Source organism: Trifolium pratense, linkage group LG4 (genome assembly GCF_020283565.1).
Source record: "Trifolium pratense cultivar HEN17-A07 linkage group LG4, ARS_RC_1.1, whole genome shotgun sequence".
Lineage (NCBI taxonomy): Eukaryota > Viridiplantae > Streptophyta > Magnoliopsida > Fabales > Fabaceae > Trifolium > Trifolium pratense.
The window spans coordinates 59,923,435-59,941,878 of NC_060062.1; the positions used below are offsets into that span (position 1 = coordinate 59,923,435).

At 38.0% G+C, this 18,444-nt stretch overlaps 2 protein-coding genes and 2 pseudogenes across 2 annotated transcripts; 1 reads left to right on the forward strand and 3 right to left on the reverse strand.

The window, feature by feature from the left end:
* The first annotated feature begins 1,553 nt into the window (after window positions 1–1,553).
* Window positions 1,554–7,971, forward strand: LOC123923058 (F-box/LRR-repeat protein 4-like). The gene is made up of 2 exons (XM_045975702.1): window positions 1,554–3,037; window positions 7,698–7,971. The coding sequence occupies exons 1-2, from the start codon at window positions 1,554–1,556 to the stop codon at window positions 7,969–7,971; spliced, it is 1,758 nt and encodes a 585-aa protein (XP_045831658.1).
* Window positions 7,972–9,626: 1,655 nt separating this feature from the next.
* Window positions 9,627–11,004, reverse strand: LOC123923059 (annotated as a pseudogene).
* A 769-nt stretch (window positions 11,005–11,773) lies between these two features.
* On the reverse strand, window positions 11,774–14,580 carry LOC123923246 (F-box/LRR-repeat protein 2-like). Its single transcript, XM_045975930.1, has 2 exons — window positions 12,797–14,580; window positions 11,774–11,988 (listed from the first exon to the last, which is right to left on the reverse strand). Exon 1 carries the CDS (start codon window positions 14,578–14,580, stop codon window positions 12,838–12,840), a length of 1,743 nt encoding a protein of 580 aa, XP_045831886.1. The 3' UTR covers window positions 11,774–11,988; window positions 12,797–12,837.
* Window positions 14,581–15,698: 1,118 nt separating this feature from the next.
* On the reverse strand, window positions 15,699–18,093 carry LOC123923061 (annotated as a pseudogene).
* Between the last annotated feature and the right edge of the window lie 351 nt (window positions 18,094–18,444).

Below are 18,444 nucleotides of genomic sequence, written 5' to 3' on the forward strand. Positions count from 1 at the left end.
AGTCGGTGTCATTGATATATGCAACATTGGCACAAGTGAGAGAGGTCAAAGTTGTAATGGTTTGGGAGAAAACGAGAGATTTTCCGGAGAAGTCTGTCAGTGTCACCTGGGAAGCACGACAGGTTGAGGGAGGTCAAGTTGGTGAACCTTTGGAAAAGACGAGGAAGTAAATGGCTTGTTGATGAGTCACCAATAGTGAGAGAGTATTGGAGACAGTTGGTGATGGTGAGGAACTGTTTGGAGACGATGGAGAGAGAGAGACTTGAAGTAGTGATAGTTATATAGATGTCACCATCATCGATCGCTAATGATGAATTTGAAGATAGATTCCCAACACTCGTCTGGTAAGTAAAAATCTGTAGTAGAGAAGAGATTTCTTTATTGTTGTGTTGTGTCTTCTCTTTTAATTTGGTGAGTAAAAATCTCTAGTTGAGCGTTTCTTCTTCTTTACTGTCTTTCCATTGTCGACAGGCTTCTATAGTACGGCAGAGGTCTTGTTTTCCAATTTGTGATGGTAGGTAGGTAGGTAGATTTAAAGGGATTAGGTTGGAAACATCCAAAACTTTAGGGGGGAGCGGGTGTTGAATTTAAATTTCAAGAGAATGTAAAAGGTTATCGAAATAAAAATATAAACAATATTTTTGCAAGATCAATTCTTGTTCCACAAGATCCTATATCAGCTATACATCCTCCTTGCATTTATGCCGGAGACGTCGCCAGTGCCATGGGCTTTGGATTATGTAGATAAAAAATAATGAATGGGATTGTGGCACTCCACTCGCCGTCAATGCAGAAGGACGAAAGGAGAACAAGTCGCAGGAGAAGTGTTGTAGAAGCAGTAGTTTAACCAATTGAGCCTGCAGCTTCTAAAAAAAATTTTCTACTAACAAATTTACTACTAACTATTAATAATATATAATAATGTTATTATAAAAAAATATATAATAAAGTTAATTACTATCAAATTTACTAAACTACCGTAATATTTCTAACCAAATTTATAAATTTTTTATTAAAAAATATACACGGGACTATTTTTTTTTTTTGATATTCAACGGGGCCTAAATCCAAAATAAGAATTACAAAATAATTAATCGCGGGGTAGAAACACCCTTACAATCATCATCAAAAACTTGAGCCACTTGAGGAGGAGGAGGAGTCTCAAAGAAAACAATACCATGTTGGCCTTCACTACCAATGTTTGCAAGTACATCGGCACATCGATTGGCTTCTCTAAATCCCTTAATTATATTATAGCTATAGGGATAAGAACCAACAAACCTAAAATATATTTTACATTCATATTGCTAGGATAAGAACCAACAAAACTAAAACTTATTTTTCAACAGAATATAATTCAAATTAATTACAAATCTATCTATTATAAAAAAAAATTGCAAATCTATCTTAATAGACCTAACCTTCAAGTTATTAAAAAAACATTATATAAACCGAGTGAGAATGTTTGCTCAACAAGTTATTAGTCTAACCTTTCATAAAAAAAAGTGTTATTATTATTAGCCTAACCTTCACAAATCGCACATCGCAGCACAATGGAATTCAAATTCAAATTCAAATTATTACTTTCTTCCATATTGTCAACAAAAGATTTGCATTTACCTGATGACTGTTGGGAATCTGTCTTCAAATTCTTCAACCAGGCCGACAGCAATGACATCCGTTGTTTGAAGTCTCTCTCCCGCGTCTCCAAGCAGTTTCTCTCCATCACTAATCGTATTCGATTTTCACTGACTATTATATGTGACCCAACACCCCCTTTTCTTCTTGGATTATTATTCAAAAGGTTCACCAACCTCACGCGCTTCCTCGGTGACCACAACAAACTTCTTTGCCAAATCTCATGTTTTCCATTGAACATCACATCACTCAGTCTCAATCTCTCCAACAAATTCACCAAATCCACCATTCCCTCTGATGGGTTGCTAACTTTCTCCAAAAAGATTACAACTTTGACATCTCTCACATATTCAAACATATATTCTATAGATTACACTGACTTTGTCTTCATTGCTAATTGCTTCCCTTTACTCGAAGAACTCCACCTGAGTTGCCTCTCCCATTATTACAGTATCTCCAAGGTAGAAGAGCCTCCCTCATTGACACTTTTCAATCTCCGCAAAGTTAGACTCAAACGTCAGCGCTACATCAATGATCAATTGCTTTTCTACTTGTTTAAGAACTGTAAACATCTTGAAGAGGCCATCATACTTGACTGTGATGGCATAACCGATGCTGGCATTGCTTCTGCTCTCGCTCAAAGACCAACTTTGAGATCTTTATCCTTATCCAATAATTTTGGAGCATTCCTCAACTCACATTTCATTGACTCGTTGGTGAGTTTGAAGGGTTTGACTTGTCTTGATTTATGTTGTCCGGGAATCTCGGACGACTTGCTCTACTCTATTGCAAGGGAAGGCCTTCCTTTGACGAGGCTTGTCCTCAAAAATTGCAGCGCCTATAGTTATGCTGGAATCATTTGCTTGTTATCCAAGTGTCGTCAATCTTTACAACATTTGAATCTTCAAAATGCTGATTTTCTGAATGATCAACATGTTGTTGTGTTTTCTTTGTTGCTCGGTAATTTGGTGTTTATAAACCTTAGTGGATGTAAGAAGCTCACAAAGTCAGCCTTGTTTGCACTAGTCAGAAAGTGTGCTTCTCTTAGTGAGATCAACATGGAAAGAATTTGGAGACAAAGTGTAGAGAATCCTGATTCTTTGATGGATTTTGGTGTATACCCTCAGTTAAAGTCTCTTTATTTCGCTAACAATCCATGGTTAAGCGATGAAATCATTATAAAGTTTGCTTCCATTTTCCCCAATTTGCAAGTGCTTGATTTGAGAAATTCTAGTGGCATATTCGATGAAAGTATTTATCAAGTTTTAAGGAGATGTTGTAAGATTAGATCTTTGAACTTAGCCGGATGTTCAAGAGTGAAGTTACGTAGATTGAACTTTGAAGTTTCCAAGCTAGAGGTGTTAAACTTGTCAAATACAGAGGTTGATGATAAAACACTTAATGTATAAAGGAATGAATAAAGTTGTATATTGCATTACTTTTGAGAGTTTACAAGAGGTGTATATATACACAAGTATAGTAACCTAATTGGAGTAAATTATGGAGTAAATTAAGGAACAAATATCTCCAATAATTAAGGAACAAATATCTCCAATAATTAAGGTGATTGACTCTATAGACTTTATACAAATCCTAAAATAATAATGATAATAATTAAATACTAATTATGCTTGATATCCTCCCGCAAGTTGGGCGACCTGGAAGAAAGATGCAACTTGGATAGTAGAAACTCGAACCGGGGGCGAAGCAGAGGCTTGGTGAGAATGTCAGCAAGCTGGTCGTTGGTAGAGACGAAGGAAACACGAAAACGGCCACGTTGAACGTTTTCACGGACAAAGTGATAAGCTAAGGCTATGTGCTTCATTCTGGAGTGGAAGACAGGATTAGCACTCAGATGTGTAGCACCAAGATTGTCGCAGTAGATGACAGGACCAGCTGTAGGAGTGTGACCAAGTTCAGTGAACAAAGAGAGTACCCAAAGGAGTTCACTGGCCGTGTCGGCCAAGGCTTTATATTCAGCTTCAGTGGATGATCGAGCAACCGAGCGTTGCTTGCGGGAACTCCAAGAGATGGGGGTGTCGCCAAGATAGAGCAGGTAACCAGTGGTAGAGATGTAATCATCTTTGTCACCCGCCCAGTCCGCATCTGAGTACGCATGAAAGTTCAGGGGAGCAGTCGCGGAGATGAAAATGCCTTTGTCGCAAGAGCCGGCCAGATAGCGAAGTAGGCGCTTGAGAGCCAACCAGTGCATGGTGCTCGGGTTCTGCATGAACTGAGCAAGTTTGTTGGTCGCGAAGGCAATGTCTGGTCGAGTAAGACTCAAGTATTGGAGACTTCCAACTAGTGCTCGGTATTCAGTCGGGGAGGGCAAGGGATCACCAGAGTTTTTGAGCAGCGGAGGAGTAGCAGTTATTGGAGTGGACGCTGGTTTAGCTTCTGTCATGCCCGACTTTTGAAGGAGATCAGTGATGTATTTCCGTTGTGAAAGAAACATGCCCGCAGCGGAAGGAATGACTTCAACACCCAGGAAATAATTGAGATAGCCAAGATCTTTCAATGAGAAACGGGCAGCAAGTGTAGCAATGAGACGAGACAATTCTGTCGAGGAGCTCCCCGTAACAATGATGTCGTCGACATAGACGAGCAAGTATAGTGTCGCGCGTGGTGTCCGCTGAATGAACAAAGAAGCATCGGCGGTGGAATTGACGAAGCCAATGGAGAGCAGGAATACACGAAGTTCCATATACCAAGCGCGAGGAGCTTGCTTTAACCCGTAGAGCGCCTTCTTTAGGCGACAGACATGATCAGGGAAGCTTTTGTTAACAAAGCCAGGTGGTTGAGCCATGTAGACCTCCTCGTTGAGTGTCCCTTGAAGAAAGGCATTGTTAACATCAAGCTGGCGGACGGACCATCCTTGTCGAACTGCCAAGGCGAGGATGATCCGAATTGTCACTGGTTTGACGACGGGGCTAAATGTTTCTGTGTAGTCACAACCAGGGCGTTGATGGAAACCCTTAGCGACCAATCGAGCCTTGTACCTATCAATGGACCCATCTGGATTTCTCTTGATGCGAAAGACCCACTTACAACCAACCAAATTTTGAGCAGAGGAACGACCAACGAGTTCCCAGGTGTTGTTGCGATGTAGGGCATCAAATTCAGCCAACATGGCGGAACGCCAGTCCGGATCACGAAGGGCTTGGGTAATAGTACTAGGTTCCATCGGGGATGAGGGACGGACATGGAGGTTGAGTTTGTGGATGGGTTTGACGATGTTGTTTTTGGACCGGGTGATGATCCCACCGCCATGGGGTTCAGTGGTCGTTGTGGGGGGAGAGGTCGTTTGTGGTTGTGGGAGCAATGTTGGCTGTAAGGAGGAAGGGGGGTCATTACTGGTCGTTTCATTGCTCGTTGTATTTGAGGACGAGGATTGGGATGTGGTCGGGGAGGAAATGCCAGACGGGGAGGGAGGCTCAACAAGTGAGGTATCCGGGGATGTGGGATTGGTGCTCGCAGTAGGTGGAGCGATGGTCGGCAAGACGGGCAGTTGGAGTGGACCAGTCTGTGAGGTCGTGGACGTGATCGGTTGGGCCACCAGTGATCGGAAGGGGAATTCAGTTTCGACGAACTTGACATGGCGAGAGGTATAAATCCGTCCAGTTGAAGGATCGAGGCATAGATATGCATGTTGATCAGCTGAGTAACCTACAAAAACACACATAGTAGACTTTGGAGCAAGTTTATGGTTAGCATAAGGTTTAATCCAGGGAAAACACAAACATCCAAAACATTTTAATTTATGATAATCCGGACTAATGCGGATGAGTTTAGAGTAAGGTGATTGGTTCCCGAGGATTGGGGTAGGGAGACGGTTAATGAGGTAGGCTGCAGTGGTCATGGCGTGAGGCCAGTAGGTGAGGGGAAGGCCAGCGTGGTGAAGGAGGGAGAGACCGGTTTCGGCAATGTGCCGATTCCGCCGTTCAGAGATGCCATTGTGTTCGGGTGTATGAGGGGGAGTGGTGTGGTGACTTATGCCATGAGTACTTAGAAAGGGACGAAGACCAATGTATTCGCCACCATTGTCAGTGTATAGGACTTTTATTTTGTGTTGGTAGAAGTTTTCAACTAGTGTTTTAAATTTGGGAAAAATAGACTGCACATCAGATTTTAGTTTCATGGGATATAGCCATATATAGCGAGTATAATGATCAACAAACAAACAATAGTAACGAAGACCATCAGTAGATAAAACAGGGGAAGTCCATACATCAGAAAAAATTATTTCTAATGGATAAGTAGATGTAAGAGTAGATTCATGAAAAGGAAGTTTATGACTTTTATTAATTTGGCATGAATTACAATCTGATTGCGGAAATTTATTTGAACCTAAAGAAAAATGATGTTGAATAAATTTGAAGATGGAAGTTGAAGGGTGTCCAAGCTTGTGATGCCAGGAAGCAGAGGATTCCACTTGGACGGTGTGGGCGGAAGGTGAGGTCGTGGGCAACAGATAAAGTCCATTCACACATGAGCCTTTATGGGTTGTTTGGCGTGTCTGCAAGTCCATGACATAAAAAGAGTTTGGTAAGAAAACAACGGCAGAGTTAGTTTGTTTGGTGAGTTGAGAAACAGAAATGATTTGTTGTTTCATGGAGGGAACATAAAGAGCATTAGACAAGGATAAATCATTAATTAAAAGTGTTCCAGAGTGAGAGATGTTTAAACCTGAACCATTCCCCATGAAGAGGGAGTCGGGGCCAGTGTATGGATGGTGAAGTGCCAGATTTGTAAGATCGTTGGTCACATGATGTGTTGCTCCACTGTCGAGCAGAAAACCAGGCGAGGATGTGCCAGCAGTAGCGGTGTGGGCCTGGGCCTGGCCAGTGGTGCTCGGAGAAGAACGAGGAGGTGCGGGGACGCTGGGGTGTTGGGTCCGAAAGAGTTGGCAGTCAGCGAGGACGTGTCCCTTGGTGTTGCACCATTGACATCGACCAAGGAATGGTTTGCGATCACCTGGGCGTTGGTTGGTCGGTGCAGGTGCCTGACTTGGTCGAGGCTTGTTGTTGGTCGACCTTGCCTGAGCGTGCAGCGCAGTAACAGGAGCAGGTGATTGGCGTTGAGCAGCAGCAAGAGAGAGTTCCTGGATGAGGAGCTTTTCGAGGAGATCATCAAAGGTGATTGGAGTGTCCCTTGCGTTGACCCCATCAATGACTGCTCGGTAACCGTCATCAAGGCCGCGCAAGACATGGTCGGTCATGTCCTCGACGGAGACAGCAGAGCCGAGAGAGGCGAGGAGATCAGCAGTTTGCTTCAGAGAGTGCATGTAGGTCGTGATGGATTGAGTACCTTTCGAGGCCATCCGAAGACGTTCCTTGAGTTGTTTAAGGTGACTGCGGGAGGCTTTGGCATAGGTGTTCTTGAGAAGCTCCCAGAGGTCGTGCGAGGTCTTCGTCTGGGACACCAAGGAGGCCACCTCGTCGGAAAGAGTGGTGAGGATGGCACCATAGATGAGGCGATCCTGGCGACGCCATGTTTGAAAAGCAGGGTTTGGTGATGTTGCCGGAGGCGTTGCGGTGGTGGTGATCGTTGCTGTCGGCGCAGGGAACGATCCATCAGTGTATTTGAGTAGATCAAAACCATCAAGGAAGGCTTCTACCTGGAGTTTCCAATTGAGATAATTGGTAGGGAGAAGCTTGGTGACACCGCTGAGGGTGATACACGCAAAGGGTTTGGAGGGTTCATAGGGGTTAGCTATGGAGCGAGAGCCATCGGAAGCCATGGGAGGCAAAGTGTGACGGCAAACGGAGAAAAAACGGCGTTTTCTGGTTTAACAGGGTAGGGCTGGAACGTTACCAACTGATACCATATAAAGGAATGAATAAAGTTGTATATTGCATTACTTTTGAGAGTTTACAAGAGGTGTATATATACACAAGTATAGTAACCTAATTGGAGTAAATTATGGAGTAAATTAAGGAACAAATATCTCCAATAATTAAGGAACAAATATCTCCAATAATTAAGGTGATTGACTCTATAGACTTTATACAAATCCTAAAATAATAATGATAATAATTAAATACTAATTATGCTTGATATAATGTGATCTCGAGGAATTGTTGTGGGCTTTTGCAATTGAAATTAAAATTTTGTCTTAAAGTCACAAAGAAGGGAGTGAATCAAGTGATAGAAAAATGCACACGACTGAGAAAGATCAATTTGATGGGTTGTCGTAAAGTGCATAATAATGTTGTTGACTCTATGTTAAATTCAAGGCCATCAATTAGAAAGATAGTAGCTCCAAATCCAATTCGTTTTTTGAGTAAAACAAAGAAGGAACTCTTCTTGCAGCAAGGATGCATTCTAAAATAACTTAATTTGCTCTGAAATGTAAAATGTTTTATTGGCTTTTTGTGTGTTGCATATTTTTGCTTAGTTTTTTGGGTGCACAAAATATGTTTTCTAGTGGCATAACATGAAACTATTATAGTAAGTACTGCCTAATTTTGAAAAATAATTGTCTATAGTGTGTTACAATTTAAAAGTTCTCATAAGCTGTCAAAATAAATGGTTGTTTTAGAATCTGAAATGTTTTTTTTCTTGCAGGAATGTTTAAAAACACATAATAGAGAAAAACCTAGCTCAATATAGGCTAAAATCAAATAAAAATTCAACAAAATATGCTAAATTTATACTAATTATTATTAGCGTTGAACCAAATTCTGCACGGTCCAACTATTTAGTCCACTGCTTGGGTTTCGTTCCGGTTAAATGCCTCAAAAATGTTTCTAAACATCTATTGATCACCGATCCGTTTGACCATCAATTTTGTGTTTTCCAATTTAAACAACTTAGGCCAATGTACCAAAAAAAAAAAAAACAACTTAGGCCAAAAATAACTTAGAAAAATCTTATTTGTTAGAGACAATCTTTGAAGGAAAACCATGTAACTTAAACAATTTCTTAATGAAACTTTCAGTACCATTACCTTGAGCCTTTGGGAATCCTTCTATAAAACTATTGAAATATTAATTTACTTTTATCTATGGAGTATAGTGACAAATTTTGGTACCGTTACCTTACTAGTTATTCTCAAATATTTTATTTTTAATGTTATAGCTTTTGCAGAAAATTTTTATTCTCGATCAAAATTCACTTCAACTATAGCGACATTGAACATGTGCGTATGCATGAGTAAATTATGGCCACTTTGATAAATTAACATTACTACTCTCAAATCAGATGATGCCCACAAAGAGAGCTATATACTTTGATGATAAAATCATGTTGAATGATAATGTCACACAACAATGAGGATTTAAAAAAATTGTTATGAACAAGTTCATATCCTTCTAATTGATGGTACCATAAGACTTCCACTAACAATTTGTGTTAGGTTTTACATGTGAGTGGTTAAGTCTCACGTCGATTATAAATGAGAAAAATGTTGGTTAAGTCTCATCGATGATCCATTAACCTAATGCATTAAGGTTTTGGGTGAAGATATGACATCATCCTCTCTTATGTCCTAGAGTGTTTGACCTAATATTTCTCCTGAGTTTCCCGAATCCATACATAAATTAAGTGTATTCAGGTTTTATTTGATACTTTTAATTATATCCCTCAAGTTTTATACTGCTGTTTTTATACTATAATAACAGACTGCACTGAAACATCATAGACTATGCTACAATTTGCTGTTCAGAAACTTAGAAAATAAGAGTTAGTCTCAGCAACAAAATACATAAAAAATTGCAATTGTAGATCAGGGAAAGCATAAAAAATGGTCTTTAAACTTTGAATAAATGGAAGGCAATTTAAAACCAAAATAAGAATAAAAAACATCTTAGAGAATTGACAGAGAAAGGTGGTTGAGGTGCGTAAGGTTTGTGAACAAAAAACAACTTATTTATAAAATAAAATAAAATAAAATAAAAAAAAAGTAATTTCTTAGAGAAATAGCTCAGAAAACAAAAAAAAAACAACTTATTTCAAAACTCAAACATCAGCAGAGCAGTTTCAGAATACTAGCAAAGGCATAAATGACTCAAGAAGTGTTCCTTCTCTTCATCGTTGAAACTATAACTAGGTGGAACAACTATCTTTCTCAATAATGGCCTGGAACAATTATCATTGAGGCAACAATATTTTTATGCACTTTATAGCAGCTCTTCAAATTGATCTCTCTAAGTTGTGTGCAGTTTTCTACCACAGGATTCACTCCTCTTTCTGTGACAAAATAACATTCTTCAAGTAATAGTTGCAAAAGCCCACGTAAACTCTTCGAGATCAGATAGAGTTCTTCATTTTCAATTTTTGTATGTTACAAGTTCAACACCTCCAGTGTCGGAACCTTAAAGTTCAATCCACCTAGATTAACTTTTGAGCAATAGCTTAAGTTCAAATGTTTAACTTAGAACATCCCCGTAAAAGTTGACAAATACCTTCAGATATCTGATTGCAATAACTTAAATCAAGTTGCTCTGCAAATTGGGGAAATAGAAGCAAAATTATAACGTTTTCATCACTTAACCATGTATTGTGAGCCAAGCATAGAGACTTTAATTGAGAGTTTACAACAAAATCAGTCAAAGAATTAGAATCCTCCACACTTTCTTTCTTCAAAAAGCGTTTCTTTTTCCATTTTGATATAACTAAGTGAAGGACAACTCCTAAGAACTGCTAACAGAGTTGCACAATTGTCGAAGTAATTGGTAAAGGATAAAGACCTCAATGTTGGTCTCTCGCAAAGTGCAGAAGCAAAACCAGCATTGGTTAAGCCAATACATTTAAATATGATGGCCTCTTCGAGAAACTTAGAGTTTTTGAACCAGCATTGGTTAACCTTGCGGAGTTTAGATAATGCCAATAAAGAGTTTCTATCTCATCAAGGAAGTTACCGTGGAATATTGCAGGTGAACTGAGGTGGAGTTCTTCGAGCAAATGGAAACGGTCCGCAATGAGGGACAGGTCAGTGATATTGATAGAATCTATGTGGGAACATTTGAGAGAAGTTGCGGATTTATTTATTTTGGAGAAAGCTCGTAACCCCTTTACGGGAATGATGACATTGGCTGTTGAGATTGAGAGATGTGATCTTCAATAGGAAACAAGATATTTGAGAGAGAAGCCTGTTGGGGTTACAATAATAGAATCGCGAGTTTGAGGGAGGTGATGCTGGGGAATCTATGGAAAATGCGATTGAGGAAAGGGCCTGTCTTTTTAGAGATAGTGAGATGAGATGGGATCGAAGACGGTTGGTGATAGATATAGGAACCGTTTTGAGACGACAGAGAAGACTTCAAGCAGTGACGGCTGTCTTAATTTGTTGTCGTTGAGGAATGTGATGACACGTTCCCAACACTCATCAGGTAAATAAAATTCTGGTTGTTCAACTTCATCCATGATTTGATTTTTGCGGATGAAACCAATTGTTGAGAGATATTACTTGACAGAACTCAGAAGGAAAGGGTTGAACTGGTGAGAGTTCAGTATGATGGTGGTGTTCTCACGATTTTTGCATCCTTTCCTATTTAATTTGAGGGATTTTATTTAGGCTTAGGCTTAACCATCGTTAGGTTTAATTACGGTTTTCGTCTTCCCATGTTTATTATTTTGCAGATTTGATCCCCTTATTTTAAGATATGAGTTTTGATCCCTCTATCATAATTTCTAATTCTAACTATAGATTAGTGATATGATATGTTTTAAAATTAAATGACATGACATATAATCTGATGATGAAAAAATAAGAACATCGATGAACTTGTAAAAAAAAAATTATTTATATAGTTAATTCAAAATGTGTGACATCACCATATTTTAGACAAAATATGTGTGTTGTTAAGACCAAAACTGTCAAATTTTAAAATAAGGTGATCAATTCAGCAAAATGGTAAACTACAAAAACTGCTAATATGATAGATGGACAATAATAGATCATCAGTTGTAAATAATAATAAACTACAAAACTTCCACTTATCATGTTAATCTGTTCGAATGATCATATTCAAACACCAGGTACCAATATTATACATATAAATTTTAAATTACATATAAATTACTTTCTAACTTAAACAGTAATCTGTTCAAATGATATTCAAAGTTTCAAACACTAGCTAGGTACCAATATTATACATATAATGAATATATCCAAACAAAAACCCATCAATCCAGTGCTGATTTAAGCTCCAAACATTATGATGAGAAACTAAAGTCTTTGACATCCATATATCATCATCCAATGCTGATTTAAGCTGCCTGCCAAATTCTTTGACATCAATATCAGTAAGATCTCCCTAAGCAGCAAGACTCACAATTTGTATAATTTACAGCTTCAATTCCATTTAGGTCCTTCAAATGTCTTCCAATGGATTTTGAATCCCTACCCTAATGTCAAAGGAGTCATAAATTTCAACTCAGTTCATACAACAGATTACGGAAAAAAGTCTCGAAAATGAGACTGACAGATTAATTGAACATTCAAATCAAAGCAGAAAAGAGACAATTGTCAATAATTAACATTCAAGAATCAATATCAAACAAAGCATAATTTCACAAGCACAATAAGAAATAAAAGAATTCTCGTTGGCGTGGAAAGAAATTAACACAACATGACTAAATTTGATCAAAGATATAGGTATCAGCAGAAAGCAGTCAATTTTGAGTGGAACTCGTCCCGCCTAAAATAAAGGTTTATAAATTGGTTTGCCCGTCGGGCTCAACTTGTTTTGCCATATCTAAATTCTATGCTGAGAAGCTTGAACTAGGAAGAGGCCGGCTTCCAATTGTTATCTTTCTAATTCCGACCAAAGAAGACGTCCTTGTCCACAGATATCTACAGAATCCAGTGGCCAGTTCAATCAATTAGTTCAGTTCGACAGATAATGTAAGGCATCTTCACCAATGAAATTGGTAGCCTCATAAACACTAAACCATCCTTAACCCCATGCTGCCTATGAGAGCATCAAAAAGTATGACACAAGAATCGTATCCGTGAAATATAACTCAAGGCAAAACAATGAAAAGCAATGCAGTTTAAATCTGCATATAACACATATCTGCATGCATTATATTGTACAATATAGGAAAACCATTACTTTAGCCAATTATAATGCACAGACTTATAAGCAAGACACATTAACAAATAAAATAACTTATCACAAAAGTAAATATGAAAACAAAAAGAAAATCTTACATTTCAGAGTACGAACTCTCCAGCACAGAACTTTCAAAATACTAGCAAATAAGGCATCCAAGACGTGATAAGAGTCCCTTAATAATATCATTGAAATGATAGTGAGGTGGTAAAGTTATCTTTCTCAATGAAGGCCTTGAAAATACCATGGGAACAATATTAACAAACACTTTATAACAATACTCCAAATTGATCTCTCTGAGTTGCATGCAATTCTTAACCACATGGTTCACTCCCTTTGTTGTGACATTGATACATCTTTCTAGTGACAGTTGCAAAAGCCCAGGACAATTCTTCGAAATCACATAAAGTGTTTCATCATCAACACTTGTATATGACAAGTTCAACACCTTCAATTTAGGAACTTCAAAATTCATTCCATGCAGCTTCACTCTTAAACAACAGGATAAGTTCAAATGCCTAATATTACAACATCTTCTTAAAATTTGATAAATACCTTCTTCAGATATGCCATAGCATTTGTTCAAATCAAGCAGTTGCAAATTGGGAAACATGGAAGCAAACATTGTGAAACTTTCATCTCGTAGAAATGAATTACCAGCCAAATGGAGAGATTTTATTCGAGGGTTTACAACAAAATCCATGAGAGAATTAGAGTTCTCTGTACTCTCTTTTCCAATAGCTGTGTATTCCATGCTGATCTCACTTAGTGAAGGACAGTTTCTAACAAGTGCAAACAAGGCTAAATTTGTGAGATTCTCACAAACACTAAGGTTTATAGACACCAAACTACCGAGAAACAAAGACAAGTTGACAACATGGTGATCATTTAGAAACTCGGTTCTTTGAATATCTAAATGTTGTATAGATTGACACTTGGATAACAAAGAAAAGATTCCAACGTAACTATAGCCGGAGCAACTTTGTAGGACAAGCCTTCTCAAAGGAAGACCAGCCATTGCAGTAGAGGTAAGTAACTCATCCGAGATAAGTGAAAATGACAAATCAAGACTAGTTAAGCCCTTCAAACTCACCAACGAGTCAATAAAGTATGAACTAATGATGTCATTTACTTCACTCGATCTAAATCTAATGGATAGAGACCTCAAAGTTTTTCGTCTCTCTTGGATTGCAGAAACAATTCCATGGCGACTTAAGATTGACCAACAATTATCCATGATAACTTCTTCAAGAAACTCACCATTCTTACACAAGTGCAAAAGCGATGAGTCGTTAACATAGCAATGACCAGAGAGATTAATCTTGCGGAGTTTTAAAAGTGACGATGAAAGAACATCTAAACCATTGAGGAAGCTTATGTGATTTTGATTTACAAACACTTTGGGATTACTGAGGTCAAGTTTTTCGAGAAAAGGGAAACATTCGGCGATGAGAAACAAGTCGGTGCTGTAGACAGACTCAATATTGGAACAAATGAGAGATGTCAAAGTTGTAATCTTTTTGGAGAAAGCTCGCAACCCAATTGCAGGAATGGTAGGTTGGTTGGAGATATTTAGTGAAGTGAGGTTCAATCGGAAACAAGAGATTTGGGAGAGAAGCGCGTTGAGGTCACTGTTGAAACACGTGAGGTCGAGGGATGTGAGGTTGGTGAACCTTTTGAAAAGGCGATGAATGAAAGGGCGTGTTGGAACACAAATAGTGAGAGATAATCGAAGACGGTTGGTGATAGAGAGAAACTCTTTTGAGACAACAGAGAGAGACTTCAAGTACCGGTGGTTGTGTTCACCATCGCCGCCGTCGTTGAGAAATGTGAAGATATATTCCCAACATTGATCTGGTAAATTAAAATCTACTTCAACCATTGTGGAATAAGCGATTTTCAGTAATGATCCAGTATACTCGAAAGAAATCCTCGGTACAAAATTGACGGAGGTAGGAGTGCACAGACAGCCAGGAGGTTTGCCTAGAAGCAGCCACCCTTGAAAGAGTGCGTAATAGCTCACTGATTGAGCGCTCTTGCGCCGAAGATGAACGGGGCTAAGCGATCTGTCGAAGTTGTGGGATGTGAAAATAAATCGGTAGGTGAGAGTTCCGCCTTAGAATGAAGTACCCGTGCGAGATCTAACAAAGATTGCATTTCATAAAATTTCTACTAATTGATCTGAATGGATTCACCGCTGGATGGCTGACCGACAATTACTAGCTATTTCGACATCTCTTTTATGGAATCGGCGCTACTTCTAAAGGAGTAAAGGTTACAAGCATATATAGTAAACCCTAATGGAGTAGACTAGTAACTTAGAAACCTAACGAACCCAATAGTATAAGCCCAATAACTATATATATATATAATTGATTAGAGGCTTCAAGTACATTAATGATACTTGATTGTTTTGGATTACAACAATTTTGTGTTTTATGAATTATAAACTTACATAGAAAAGATATCAGTTCTAATAAACTTCAAAATCACCAGGGCATACATGCTATATAATTAATTATCAGCAAAAACAAACTGTGTTCAGATTTCTCATTAGACCAACAACATATCTCTCACTTTTAAAATTAAATCAAAATAAAAGAAAGATTTGATAACATGAATATAAACAGACGTATATAATCAGAGCCAAGTACATTAGTTTATCATAAATTACATCAACTTTCTATCTGCCAAGTACAAAGGAAAATGACATATTACACGAAACTTAATATGAAGACTTCAAGAAATGCATAACATATCAGACTTGACAATATAGGTATTGTGGAAGAACTTATGACTAACCAAGCTGCAGCATTGAGTTGAGACCATAATCAACAAGGATTTTGAAGTTGTTAGGAACCCAAATTCAAGAAAGAAGAGAAAAGTATTATTAATGATAAAAAGAAACTATTACAGAGATTGAACCCTATATAATCTAAGAGCAAAGCTCCTCAAAGGAAGAAAGAATCCCCCCCCTTTCCTTCTCACACACCTTATATTCTACCTCTCATATATAACTTCTCTCTCTCTCTCTCTCTCTCTAACAAGGCATCCATGACGCAAGAAGCATTTCCTCTTTCTGTCACTAAGACAAAAATGAGTTGGAACTGTTATCTTTCTCAATGATGGCCTTGAAAATACCATCAAACCAACAACATTAGCATGCACTTTAAGACAACCATCCAAATTGATCTCTTTGAGTTGCGTGCAGTTCTCTACCACATGCTCCACCCCCTTATTTGTGATATTGTCACAACTTTCCAGTAACAGTTGCAGCATTCCATAACAACTCTTTGAGATGGCATAAAGTGTTTCATCGTCAACACTTGTATGTGTATGTGACAAGTTTAACAGCTCCAATTTAGGAACTTCCAAGTTCATTCCACGCAACTTCACTCTTGAACAACGGGTTAAGTTCAAATGTCTAATCTTCCGACATCTCCTTAAAACTTGATAAATACCTTCTTCAGATATGTAACTGCAAGAACTCAAATCAAGCAGTTGTAAATTTAGGAAAATGGAAGAAAACATTATAATGTTTTTATTGTAACTGTTTTTGTTTTTGGTAGATCTTAGCCAATAACTGTTAGCTAAACAGAGAGATTTTAATCGAAGGTTTACAACAAAATCCATGAAAGGATTAGAATCCTCTACACCCTCTTTCCCAATAGTTGCTGTTGTGAATTCGAACCGGAAAACCACACCAATAATACTTAGTGTGTGGGACAAATGGATTGAAGCAACCAAATCAAATGGATGAGCAATAAAACAACAAAAGCTAAACTACCAAAAGCGATAAAAACACGAATAATTGTTTATCCAGTTCGGTCCAATAATGACCTAGTCTGGGGGAGAGAGAGCTCTCCGTTTCACTATGAATAATTCAACTTGATTACAAAGATTCAACCACAAAGAGTTGCAAGAATTTAGAGTTTTCCTAAATTCAACCCTTTTCCTGAATCTCTTCCCATTACCAAGAGATTCAAACAATAATGATTACAAGATGGAATAGATAAGTTCCCAATCCCTAGAGTGTACCCAAAAGAACCCCTTTTGAACCCTAGCTTGATTGATGTTGAAAAGACCTAAAAATTCAACTTAAAACTGCAGAAAACGAAACAGAGTATATATATAGCTTGATTGATGTTGAAGAACTTAAGAATTGTGTGTATTCAAGAAACACACAATTCTTACATAAGTTCAAAATCCAAAGTGACGGATCCTTCAATACATAGGAATGACCGGAGAGATTAATCTTGCGGAGCTTCCGGCTGACATAACAATTACCCCAATATACATACGGTCAAAATCTATAAAAGAGAAAGGGTCTCAAGTTCTTCAAGGTGAGGGAAACAACCAGATATAAGAGTCATGTCTTCGTTATGGATAAAATAAACGTTGAAACAAATGAGAGAGGTCAAAGTTGTAATCTTTTTGGAGAAAGCTCGTAACCCATTTGAGGGGATGGCCTGTTGGTTAGAGAGATTGAGTGATGTGAGGTTCAATCAGAAACAAGATATTTGAGAGAGAAGTGCGTTGCGGTCACCGCGGAAGCATGTGAGGTTGAGGGATATAAGATTGGTGAACCTTTTGAAGAGGCAATGAAGAAAAGGGTGTGTTGGATCATAGATAGTGAGTGAGAATCGAAGATGGTTGGTGACGGAGAGAAACCTTTTAGAGACGACAGAGAAAGATTCCATGTAACGGTGGTTGTCTTTACCGTCGTCGGCGTGGTTGAGGAATGTGAAGATAGATTCCCAGCACTCATCCGGTGAATAAAAATCTACGTTCTTCAACCATTGTGGAAGAAACAAAGTGTTGAAAGAATTGGAGAGAGTTTGTTCTGGTGAGTGAATGAAGCTATGTGTTATGGGTGCAGCAATGGCTGTCGTTTCACGATTTGTGGATGTCTTCCCAAATTTGAGGGGTTTAGGATTACGGTTCTTTTCTTCTGACGCAAGGTTTAGGAGGGTGTATTCAATTGAGATTTCAATGGATTTTAAAAGACTTTTTTATGATTAAAAAGTCTTGTGGTATTCAATCAAGACTTTTATAAAAGTTAAACAAATCTTGTGGTATTCAATTAAGACAATTATGATTTTTTTTTTAAGGCAACAAAATCTGTTGGTATTCAATTGAGATTTCTCATACTTTTTAAAATGTCTATTGGTATTCAAAAGTCTATAGATTTTGATGACTTTTTTATGGAATGAATTTTGATAGACTTTTTTGTTCAAATTACACGTAAAATACTTTTCCAACAATCCCACTCAAACCCTTGAGACTTTTCAGAATTTTCCAAGACTTTTCTCCAGCCGTCAGGACTACCATCATCAGGTTCTTTCTTACAACTTTGATCAATTTTTTCATACGGATCTGTCTGAAATTTGTTCATGCTAGAATTTTTTCATATGATGATTGATTGTGTTTTTTTGATCAATTTGAGATGATGATTTTTTCATACGATGCTAGAACTTTGATTGATTTTTTCAGGTTCTTTGGTTATGCTTTGTGTGTTGATACCTGTATGCTTTCATACGATGCAAAAAAATCATACGATTTCATACCTGTATGCTTTCATAAGATGCAAAATTTTTTCACATATGATTGATTGTGTTTATTTTATTATACTTTGATTGTGTTTATAAGGGACTGGAAAAAAACACTGTGAAAAAATATGCCAGCATTGTTACGGTTCTAGAGACAAGTTTTCAATTTTTTCATATGATTGATTGATTATGTTTAT

Excerpts from the sequence above, each read along its gene's own strand:
- LOC123923058 (XM_045975702.1), top strand. The coding sequence starts at position 1,554 with ATGGAATTCAAATTCAAATTCAAATTATTACTTTCTTCCATATTGTCA. Across the intron at positions 3,038-7,697 it reads GAGGTTGATGATAAAACACT|TAATGTGATCTCGAGGAATT; the intron begins TAATGTATAAAG and ends TTATGCTTGATA.
- LOC123923246 (XM_045975930.1), bottom strand. The coding sequence starts at position 14,580 with ATGGTTGAAGTAGATTTTAATTTACCAGATCAATGTTGGGAATATATC.